Below are 12,468 nucleotides of genomic sequence, written 5' to 3'. Positions count from 1 at the left end.
AGTGGTGGAGCTGGTGTGTTATAGTGAAGTTGGACTTCATGGTGTAGATTGTGAAGGCACAGGGGTCCTTGAGTATGTTTTAGATTTGATTTTTAAACTCTTTTTAACTGTTATTTTTATGTACTCTTGTTTGATGTGGAAAAAATACAAGGATGTGATATAACCAGAGCTTCCAACCTCCAGGAATGGATGTTTATTGTAACAGATATGTAAAGAGGACTGTTTCTGTTCTACTTACAGGACTTACTTTTGCTTAGAAGTAAAATAAATCAACAACTTTGTTGCAGAGGATGTGGCTGCTATCTTCTTTTAATTTTTCGGACATTAATAAACTTCTGACTGGCCATATAATGATTGTTTTCAAGCTGGAATTCCCTCACTAGATGTCCTGATTGTTATCTTTGCTAATTCATACTGCTTGTTTCTCCTCGTGTGTGAATATTGGCTGGGGGAAAAAACTCCTAAGTAAAGTGTATCTATATTTTACTTTATTGTGCCTACCTGTGTGTGTGTTTGAGAGTAAGACAGACAAATGCAACAAACATGCAGTGCTTTAGCAGCACTTTCACAGCCTGCAATGATAGTAAAAGAGTCATGGAAATCTCCTTGTTATTCTAAAACATCACTTATACACAGACCTACACATGCACAATTGCACACTCATATACACCCATATACCACCACAATGTGAGGGAAGAAGAAAACTGGATTCTTGAAGCAAAATGAGTTGAAATCTTTTTTTAATGAGGTGACAGCAACAGCATGTTTGGTGTTGCAGCTCATATCCACACACTGCAAATGACATGGTTTTATTTTCCTTCTGTCAAGCATGAGTAGATATTAACAATCATGATGAGGCTAAAAAGACAAATCAATCTTGTGTTTGACTGAATTGCAGCATTCAGGGTTTAGCGCTTACTGAAAAGTATTAGTTTGCTTACTCTGTTTATGATTTCCTTCTTGACTTTACTCCACTTGTGGTGTCAGTAGTGGCTTTAGATGAAGCTTTTGTGCATTTGAAATTGCTGAAAAGAAAATGTGTTGCACTTCTCACCTTTCTGTTTTTTCTTTCTCTTCCCTGTCTTTCTATATGATCCACCCTTTCCCCTCATACTCCTTCTTTGCTGTTATGACCTATCCCCTACCTCCAGGTTTGTCAAAGTCCTTCCCGCTGGACAACTCTTTGTTCGACAGCTGGCTCGCCCAGTCGGTTCAGATCACCGCTGATGACATGCTGGGTCAGTGGGCTTTGGGTGCTCAGCATCGGGATAAGAGTGGTAGCCTGCTCTCTGACCAGGTAGGTCTCTACCAGCTATTTCAGGGTTAACTGTACCTTTGTTACAGTGCAGCAATGTATGGACTGACTCAAGTCTTTTTTTTTAGTGATCCAAAGCAAAATATCTTTTCAGTGTCTGTCAGTACATGCAGACAGCACATAGATCAGTCCAGTTAAGGAAGAGGAGAATTTCATGAGACAGAGCTGAAGACTGGCTCTTGGCAATAAAAAGCAATACACATGGCAAAATACAAAACTCTGAAATAATCAGCAGTCAATCCATCCCCCCTTGAACTGCATTCCAGTCTACTTCACTTGAAGCCAAAACAAGTGTGGAGAGCCAAATTAAACACGGTCCTGGATACTGAATTAAAAACCAACATTCACATTTTTAGTAAAGGAAAGAGCTACAGTAGAATGTAAAAGGGCGGAAATCAAGACTAAATTTATCTGTTAAACTATAATCCGTCAAGATAGCTTACACTTCCTGAGGACTGAAAACATACAGGTTGGTTCAAATTAAGCACCAAAATACACCTTGAAGTCCCTGTAAAGATAAATCTGAAATGTGTCTCTAAACACTCTAGATATCTTGGATTAAAGTAGCTTTAATCATGTGAAACGACTCAGTTCTGTGTATGACTGAATTATGGAATTCGACCATCAGAAAGTCTTTCACCACTTTAAGGTTTTCTTTTTTTTTTTTTTTTTTTCTGGCAGGGCCAAATGGGGGCTAAGTGGTGTATATGTGCTCTCCATGCATAACCCTGCCTCCTAGTGCTACAACTACAAAAAAGCACTGCACACTTAAAGTCCCCGTAAAGGCATATCCAAAATTTCTGTCTTAACAGACACTCTATGTGTGACTAAATTTTGGATGTAGACCATCAGAAAGTTTTTCAACTCTTTCCAGGCTTGGTTTGATTTGAGCAGGGAAATATAGCACCCCACCTCATCACTGGTCACTATGAGGAATTACCCTGCCCTCCTAAAGCTACAACGATATGAGATCAGTTCATCTCAATATACAGTCTGCTGTTAGCTGATGTCACTGCCTTCATTGAGGGTAAACAGCCACCTACATGCTTTGTTTTTGTTCATTGTGAGGTAAATTACCCAAATCTATCTGCCAAGTTGGCCTACAGGTCATCATGAATTTAGTCCCCAACTTCTGTCTCTGCTCTGTCACAATAAAAGCCTCCAGTGCTAATCATCATCGAAGACTTTGATTTTGAAGAGCAACATCAGGAAATTGTGTTTTCAGGAGCAACTTGACAACAAAGTTGTCTCATGAACAAGGGAGATATATAGCTTTACATAACTCAGAAAATGAGATATTAGGGAACCTGAAGTGTAAAATAAGAGATTAGACATAAATGTAAAAACATAAATGTGATTGTTTCTCTGGTGGCTTAAAAAGACATTTGTAGCATAGCAGTATACAGTAGCAGGCAGATGATTCCTCCAGTCAAAATGTAGCATTTTCTACATTTGGGGAGATCATCTTCCTCGCGAGTGGGCTCATTCAAGCGTCATGCCCACACCATCCTAGAGCAGACTTTACAGCCTCATTTTTCATGATTTTGAAGCTTAATTTTTTAAACTTACAGATGTTTTATTTGACTGAAACTTGGCCCGGTGGTTCATGACACAGTGGCTGGGCATACAACAAACCTAAAACACAGATTTTTTTTTGCCACTTTAAAGGGACTTTAATTTTCTTCTGTTCTGCAACAAACTTTTGTTTGTTGTTCTTGAGAGGAGAGGGCAGCCAGAGTCAAGCTTGCTAGACACATGTCGATGCACAAATGTGTCTCTTGGCAGCCAAGGTCAAGCTCGACGGCATCTCTTTTGTCAGGGTGTTTTTACCCCTCGTAATATCCCTGAAGACCACAGGTGGTTTTCAGGCCCTTAGGACATCCACAGCTGACCAGGGCCTTGAAGCAACCCTACTACCCATACAGAAAGTACCCTAGGCTGTGGTTGCTTGCCACATCCACCCCCAGTGGCCTCAGGCAGCATACTTAACACATCTATGCCTTACTTCAGCCTCAATTTTTGACCCAAACATGCCTCAAAGTTCTACACAGTTCTGTGTAACTAACATGTTTGTTTTTATAACTTGAGTGAAAGGTTTAAATTACTGGGAAGTGACTTTAATAAGTAATGCCACAAAAAGCTCCAAATTTTGTCAGATATGTCACATGTGACTTAGGTGTGTCAAAGATAATTTCTCTGATATTGTTCTTAATGTCTTATTTGTTATCAAGGTTTTTTTTTACCAGTCATCCTCGTCGAGTACTCCAGTTTCTTCAGGCATCACAGTCCAACTGCAAAGCCCCTTGTACCTGAAACGACCTTTAATGTAAAATTATTTGGCTCATAAAAAGACCTTCAGACTGAATTCTTTGTGAATGAAGCTTTAGGCTGCATGACTTGAGCTCACTTCTCACAGTAATTAACCAGTGTGCAGGGAGAAGGTGATGGACAGAACAGAGCTGCACTATGGCTGTCATGTTGTTTTCTGTCTGTGTATTTATTATTTGAAACAAAAAAAAAAACATAATATGCAAAGCTCTATTGTTTACTAGGGTGTATAGGAATAAAAAGAAAACAGGACGAGTCCTGTACATATTAAGCAAAGTAGAATATGGTGTTAAATGAAATGCCAATATCTTTTACAAGAGAGAGCTGCATGAAGCTGATTTTGCAATCTAAAGGGCACCTAGAGGACCTAAATCCATCATTAAGAAATGGAAGGAATATGGCACATGTGTAAATCTGCTTAGTTCAGGCCGTGCTCACAAACTGAGAGACAAGTGAGACTAGTGAGAGAGGCCACCAAGACACCTATGACTGCTCTTAAGGAGTCACAAGCATAAGTAGCTGAGATAGGAGAGACTCTGCATACAACAACTGTCCCCCAGGTTCTTCCAGTCAAAGCTCATGAGAGAGTGGCAAAGAGAAAGCCACTGTTGAAGAAACCTCATATTAAATCTTGGCTAGAGTTCACCAAAAGATATGTGGGAGACTCCATGGTCAAGTGAAAGAAAGTTATTTGTTCTGATGAGACCAAAATGGTGCTTTTTGGCCATCAGACAAGGTGCTTTGTTTGGCAGATTGGCTGACTGAGACCTGTCCACACAGACTCACTGCTATGATTGCAGAAGAAGTAGCATTCACTAAATACTGACTTGAAGGAAGTGAATATTTATGAGGTAACTTATTTATCATTACATATTTTAATTTAATTTAATTGACATTACTTTGTAGAGATCAGTTTTCACTTAAAATTTGAAGAGGGTTTTTATTGACCACGACTGAGTTATAAAATCAACAAAAGGGTAAAACATCCAGGGGGGTAAATTATTTTTTATAGAAGCTGTACATACAAACAATATTTTCTGAGTTTTTCTCTTATCTGCTCACCTTGAAGTTGTATCCTCTCATCCCTCATCTACTCCTCAATCTCTAATGCATGTCTTTCCTTTTCTCTACTGTTCTCATCTCTTCCTCCTCTCCTTCAGCTCCAGCAGGGAGAGGAGAGCCTGCTTAACCTAATGATGGAAAACTCCATGCAATCCACCTGGAAAACACCCCAGCTAGGTCGTAAACCGCGAGGGACTAGCAAGCCCCGTGCTCGTGGACACCTACAATCCGCCACCCCCATCAAACCCCCAACGATCCTGAATGCAGGATCTGCCTCCTCAGTCAGCAGCCCCTCCACTGCAAAGAGCCTCTGGGCAAGTGTGGCGGAGGAGAAGCAAGGCTTTGTAGGCAGGAAAGGGGACAGATCCAGGGGCTCCTCCAAGGTCCTGCATCACCACCACCTTCACCACCACCAGACCAGGAGCTCTGAGCTACACAAGGACCCACCGCCTCAGCCTCCCATTTCTAAAATGGATTCCTGTCATATTTCAGAGGACCGCGACCGGTGGGACAGCATTCACATTGGGAATGGTGTTTCATCAGGAGCTGGTTCTGCTTTCACCACAAGCTCATCTTCACCTCCAGCCTCTAGCCTAGGATCTACAGTGCCCGACATCTTTCGTGGTGGGCCTCCACGGCTCCGCCTCTCTCGCCAGGGTAAATCCAGGGGACGGGGCTTCAGTGGAGGAGGATTATCAGGGCTGGAGTCTGTGGACCTGCAACTCACAGGAAAAGACACGTCTCTGCTGGACGCTGCTGAGACCGACGGGTACTACTCTGATGGCGAGCAGAGTGACACCGACACACGCTCCGGTGGACGCAAACTCCGTTTGCCGCAGTTGCATTCTGGGAATGAGGACTTACTGAGAAGGAGCGTGCTGGCATCCTAAAGAACTGACTGAATCAAACAGACAGTTATCCAAACAGAGTCCTACTGGCTAATTGTTTCTCCATCTGTGTACACGGTCCACAAAACATGGCTGGATGGCTGTGTTCAACCAAATCCCTTTCACATTAACCAGAGGGGAATCTCTTCAGCTCTGACCTGCTTTGTTTTTCAGATGAATTTGAATGTAGCTGTTTGCCTGTCATTCAGAGACGCTTCTCCTCCAGACCATAGTTAGCAACCACAAAATGCTGAACATTCAACAAATAGGAAACAAACATTGCCTTTAGTCTTTTTTTCTGTTTTCTATTTCAGATTCATTTTATTTCTGGGTGTTAAAGAACCCTTCTCTGGCCTCATGTCCGTGGTATCTGCCAGACATGGGAACAAACACTTTGGGGCATTATTATTACCATTACTATTATTATTCAAGCTGGTTTCAGGGTCTGCTTTGCTCTTGGCCTTCATGGTCTTAGATGCATCCAATGAGTCCCTGTTTCCTTGAATATTTTCAGTGGAAAGACACTTAAACACCAGTGCTTGTCTGAATATGTACAGAGGATGACATGGGACCGCATATATTCAGCCTTGAAAAGCACAACTAGCAAGTCATAAGAGCTGTAATGTACGCACTTGTGTGGATAATAGATGCTCATTCAGGGTTGGGGTCAATTCTCATCACTCTGACTCAGCTGTAATGTATATTCGCTGATAAGATTTTCCACTGTTCAAAGATCGTACAGATTTGACCCCAACCCTAGTGCACATTCAGATTATCACACTGACACACAAACAGACACACTGACACACATACTACTATAAGCAAATCCCTTTGGTCACATAACAACCGTTGTTGAAATGTTGATCTGACTTTCGTCAGCTACTTTCAAATTCTTCCTAAATCAAATTTTTGGTTCAAGTCTTTTCAGCCTGACTCTGAAGAAAATCATCATTGAAACTCTGTGCCTTCTGTCGCTTGCCCTGTGCCCCAAAGTCCCCCCGACCCGAAACCTTATCACTTAACCAAACAATCAGTAAGAAGATCAATCAATCATTTATCAATCGGACTCGAAACAATCAAACCAAAAGGAAATCCCGTTGGATTGGTTACAGAGTGTAGCCAGCATTGGGCTCCTTGTCACCTTAACAATGATGTAGTGCCTGAAACAAGGATGTAAATGCAGCGTTTGCCATTGAAATTTAAAAAAAAGCATCTGCAACAGTAAGCAAAGCATAGACATCATTGCAAAGAGCTGCCTACTGTTCTCTGCCCCCTCGCCCAAATAGATCTCTGCAGTCCAGAGCCATTGATAAATAGAGTTTGGACATGTTACACAGTGACCGCCATGTTACTGCCTCTTAATGGGGAGAGAAAAAAGACTGAAACTAATGCCTTAGCCTGCTCACTGACTCATATTTGCTCCAAGTTATAAAGCTTGGTAGAAAAACAACTTTTTTGAATTAATCAGTGTGCTTCATTATTTAAATTTCTCATACAAAAACATGGCCAAATTTGACATTTTAAGGTCAGGCAAAAATACACGAGAGCCTCCTTGTTCTCTCATTTAAATTCAGCCAAATAAAAATGAAGAGGATGGAAAAACCCTCTGTTTGAGCACCTTAAAAAAATGCATATCCTGGATGTTCCTGAAACCTTTTTTCCCTTGGTCTTTTTGTCATGTGTTACAAGCAGTTACCAGCTTAGGCTCGCCACACACTACTTGATTTTAAGCCCGATTTGAGGCAAGATTTACCTCCCCTGACAACCGTAGGGGCATATTCTGAGCGGAGCCTCATTGCAAACGACTTCTTGTCTCAGTAATCCCCATGGGTGGTGTCAACACTACTGCTCCAAACCATGTTGTAGACGTCTCAGATCCCAAATTTTAAATATCAAACATGTTTGATATTTATGATTCTAGGTCATAGTGCCTCTGACAGAACACCCACAACAACCAATGAGAGCAAGCAGACATACTTTAACCACTTACAAACATAAACCCAACTGTACCGTCAGTCCAGCCAGGATGAAATCCTGGTTCTTTTCCTTTTTCATTATCTTTTTGTTGCAAATCTGCCTTACTATTCAAAGCACTTAAATTAGTAGAAATTTTGAGTCAAATACTGAAATTTACTCATCATTATAAGAAGACCAAAAAATAGATGTATGGATGAACTTTATGTCCACTTAGTACAGCAGTGTCCGAACTATTCCACTGAGGGCCACATACAGAAAAGTCTAAGGAGGGTGGGGCCCATTTCATATACCTCACCTTCATACTGAAGCCAGTAAAGCCAGTCTAATTTAGATAAAGATGTGCTTAATGATGGATATGCCTAAATGGCTAGTTAATAGCTGACAAGTAAAATAGTCAGAGGCAAGTCAGATTTCAGGGTAAGACTCCACCCTGGTCAGAATGGGAATGACCCTCCTTTCACCAGAGAATTGGCAGCGTTGTCTGCAGTTTAAGTTGTAAAAAAAAGAACATCAATACATTGTCTTATCAAAATGTTTGTTTACAGAATTAGCACAGCAGCACCACCTAGTGCTAAAACTAAAATATACTCTAATCCAAATAAATTCATACTGACTTCACAAAAAATATATATTTTTCTGTGTTTCTTATTGACAGACAATTGTAGTTTTCCCTTCCCAGATGAGCCCCTAAGGTAACACAAAACTACTCCTCTGTCAAGAAAGCACAGATAAAATAAACAGTCAAGCACAAGCTTCATGTTCTATTGTGGGCCATTTTTCATTTATGTTTTAGAATTTACTGCAGGCCAATTAAATATGGGCCAAGGGCTGCATTTGGCCCCCAGGCCATAGCTTGACTACCATAAATACTGTAGACATTATGCCACATTTTTTTTCTGGCACACATCCACGACACACTACTAAGAGCTTTGCAACCCACTTTGAGGTCCCAGCCCACCAGACGAGACCCACCTGTCTACGCGAGGATTAAAAGATGAATAATGGTTTGAATTTTTCCTTATATCATTGGTCTCCCATGTTTTTAAAATAGTTTAAGATTTGAAAATTATCCAGTGTGTGGCCAGCCTTAGCTGGTAACAAGCAAGCAAAAAGCTCAATAATTATTTAAGGATTTCTCCACTATCAGACATATTTTGATTCTTTATATCAGGGCACCAGGGTTCCCATTGAACAGGGCCATTCCAAGGCAACAGGTATCGAGACGTTGAAAATGATGCTAAACCGTTATTTTCAGTTTGAGCAGGTACCAACATGGCTGCCACTTCAGTTTGACGTGGACTAGTTCTAGTAACCGGTGGCTCTGCGTGCTGCACCTGTTCTCCTGTTAGACGAATGATGACAATGTAATATTCAGCTTCAGAGGCCTGCGCTCTTCAGTTCTTGAAATGAGTTGTTTGTAAATTTGTTTTTTTTTTTAATGCGTTTTTCTTTGTTGTCCTCTAAGAGAGTTGTATTTTGTACTTAAAGCAGTCCATGTTATTCTCAGGGGTTAAAAACATTAAAAAAATGAATAAAAGATTGAAAATGTAAGGAAAAAGTGACACCAGACATAGATAAATATATATATACATACATATTTTATATCATATACAGTATATATAAATATAAAGTAATGTGTGTATGTCTAGATACTTCCTCATTTGGCGAGCTTCACTGTTTGAACTCCTACACGACTACTACTGAGCATGTTTCTTCTCTCAGTATGGCAAAGCCCTGGGTTCAGTTGGTCCAAACAATAATCAATGCTTATCTCGTTTCAAAACCTGAATGCCTGATCCATCAGGTTATAAATTAGGCTGAAATGAAGCATCGAAGGTGATTTTAAGGGCTGCTTGACCCAGGCCTGATGAAGCGACACTTATACAAATAAGTGTCTGATTTACTTCCTTTGTTTTCTCTGCACAGACAGCTTCTAATCTGTCTTCTAAGTGAACACGCCAAAGAACAGATCTGTGTATCAAGGCAGCATATTTTACATCTTCTCTACAACAACACACACACATAACATGGTCCCTCTCTGGTTTTCTAGGAAAAGAATGTTAGATAAGGACATCACACAACTGTACCAGGTGGTTTAATTCAAATCCAAACATGGCCTGGATTCTCCCAGATCTGCATCCCAGGACAGCTCTTAAATGCAGATTCACACATATTAACCCCCTTCAGAAAAAGCCAAATGCTGCTGAACTGAACAGCTCCACACACATACACACAAAAACACACACACACCAGAGCTGGTATAACAGGGTTAATGTAATGTATAAGATGACTAGTTTTTTATGTATATATGGTCCTGACTGCATCAGGAAGAATGAGCTTACTCAGAGGGAAACGCCCCCTAACAGCAGGAAAGTATTATTACAGGTGACAGAGAACAACCTCTGCCCTTCAGGTGTAGCCAACGTAGAAGAAACACCTTCTTAGTCCTCCACAAAGTCAGGAAAATCCCCCTTTTTTAAGGAAGGGTTTTGTGCCCAGGTTTGCAAGGACAGGTGGAGGGATTTGAACTTCTACGTTGGCCACAGTTATCACATCCCCAATGGAAACTGATCATTAAACACATAGAACAACAGTAACAGCAACAAAGCTTGTGTTTTGAAGTGAGGATTTTGAGCACAGAATCCTGCGCTAGGTGGTTGTTAGCACTCATGTATTGCTAAGACAGAAAAATGTAATCTTGGTTTCAATATTCAATGTTCAGAGTAGCCTGACTTTGTAGACAGTGGTTTTAGACAAGGCCTCTCATTAACGGCCTTTACATGTAGTAGCAAATGCTAAGGCTGCACAGCACTGACAGAAGAAAAATAGCTCCACTGGGAGATTTGGAGGTTAAAATAGGGCAGATTCTTTCAAACAGCAGCTTACCTGAGAGCAGCACCATCATACTATCTCAGGCAAACTGAAGTTTTTTTTCCTTGATACTGTGCAGCCTTGGCATACATAAACTGGTTATTATTCTATATTTACAGTGTGGCTTCAATGCCCTCTCCTTCTGCTCCGTAGATACTGTAGACTGGGGTCTTTAGCAGGATCTTTTTTTTTTTTAATATCAACTAGAATACAACTTCAAAACATCACCATCCTCCATGTGGTACGCTGGTGTGGGTGTTGGCTCACGGCCCAAAATGTGCTCTGATGATCTTTGAATTTTGCAACTGTGTCAGGTCGAATATCCGCTTTACATGAGATCTATTTTCATTCTCCATCTCTGATGTTAATGGTCCGGGCATTAAAATGTTTAGCATGTAGTGTCAGTAGAAGATGTGGTGGACTGAAGCTATGTTCTCTTTGGTAATATGACCCTTTACTCTGAATGATTAACACATTATGCATAACAAATAAATATATAATCAAACAGTTCTCATAAGGATGAGCTCTGGAACATGCTGGAATTGAGATGAACTCTCAGCACAGAAATAAGCCAGTAGGCATTGAGCATGTAATTCCAGGTCAGAAATACACCTACACACAGTGATGTATCCCACCTAGACTTCTGCTGAAAAGCTAGTTAAAGGCCAGCACTGATTGCTGCAGGCAATTGGAAACTCTCCTGTACTTCACACAGCGGCTGACTGTACAGACACTGTTGTAAAACCCCTTGAAAAGACATCAGTGCACCAGCAGGGCTGGGTGCCTGAGAACTTCCTCAGCCTAGCAAAGAGCATGTTTGGAGCTTTTACATCAGCAGGGAGGCAGGTTAGCACCATCCGGTGAGTAAAGTGCTGGTAAATTCTAACAGGCCACTCAGTGCAACAAAACGTCAAAATTTGTGGTTTGAACAGCAAGGCCGCTAAATTCCAGGTGTTGCAACTGCTGGATGAAAAAGTTCAGAAATGAAAAAGTGATTGCTAGCCTGAGGTGGCTGGACTGTTCATTGTTAGTCTGTCTTCCTCTGTGTTTACTCTTTCATTCAATAGAAAAGTGGTTTGAGGCTGTCCTTGGGTCAGTAAAGTTTGGTTTGGCAAGTTTTCCAGACTTTTTATTTGGTTTGATTTCATGTCAAAACTCCTCTTAAGGGCACTCTTTTTTTAATTAAAGCTCATGTGTAGATTAATGACTCCATGGTGTACAAATGCAAAAGATAATTAGTTTTTTCTATATACATTTTTTCCACAGCGTTTGGGAAAGGGCAGAGGCTTTGAAAAAACTTTCGAGGGTGATTGGATAAACGTTCTGTCTGTCACATCTTTACAGGCCAATCAGAGCAGCAAAACACGTGACGTAGTGCTACCAAGGTATAAACTCGATATAGAACTGCATAAAGCAAACCCATGGCAACTGTAGACATGTCAGTACGTGACTTTTGTTGTTTTTTTAGAAGACAACAACTCAATGCTGTTCTTTGTTCTTTTTACGAAGAAATGTCGTCAAATTCTGATAAAACTGCCGCTTTAGCAGCATCCACACTAATCTCTTCTGCCATAATTGCACCTGCCTCTTATCACTGCTTGCTTACATCACGACTCCGCTGCGCCCAAAAGTACTGCCCCTCGTCGCTGATTCTGGTCCTGTCACTTTCTAACTGGGCGCAAACGGTTCAGACAGGAGCTGAGCAAGATGGATTTGCCAGTGAGAAACACGTAAATGGGCATATCCATCTGCTATGCAAGGTTAACAACAAGCAGCTCCTAGTGTACACTCACTGGCCACTTCATTAGGTACACCTGTTCAACTGCTCAATAACCCACATATCTATTTGTCCAATGGCATGGCAGAAACCAACACATTTGGGCAAATAGACATGGTACAAACAGTGCTAAGTTCAAACTGAGCATCAGAATGGATAAGAAAGGCAATTTTAGTGACTGTGCCATGGTTGCTGGTACAAAACAAGACGATTTTTAAATTGTAGCCTAATCTGATTAGTCTAAATTTCTT

The 12,468-nt window shown here is 40.9% G+C and overlaps 1 protein-coding gene across 4 annotated transcripts in view; it reads left to right on the top strand.

The window, feature by feature from the left end:
• The window catches only part of jade2 (jade family PHD finger 2), a 312,027-nt gene extending 300,083 nt beyond the window's left edge, over window positions 1–11,944 (top strand). For all 4 annotated transcript variants that reach the window (XM_041800778.1, XM_041800775.1, XM_041800776.1 and 1 more), the window contains 2 exons: window positions 1,152–1,297; window positions 4,804–11,944. In XM_041800778.1, coding sequence (XP_041656712.1) covers window positions 1,152–1,297; window positions 4,804–5,595 — 938 coding nt within the window. In that variant the 3' untranslated portion in view covers window positions 5,596–11,944. The remainder of the gene's footprint in view (window positions 1–1,151; window positions 1,298–4,803) is intronic.
• Window positions 11,945–12,468: the final 524 nt, after the last annotated feature.

The sequence above is a fragment of the Cheilinus undulatus genome, linkage group 12, assembly GCF_018320785.1.
Source record: "Cheilinus undulatus linkage group 12, ASM1832078v1, whole genome shotgun sequence".
NCBI lineage: Eukaryota > Metazoa > Chordata > Actinopteri > Labriformes > Labridae > Cheilinus > Cheilinus undulatus.
Note: the sequence above shows the minus strand (reverse complement) of the source record. Positions and strands in the feature narration are given on the sequence as shown.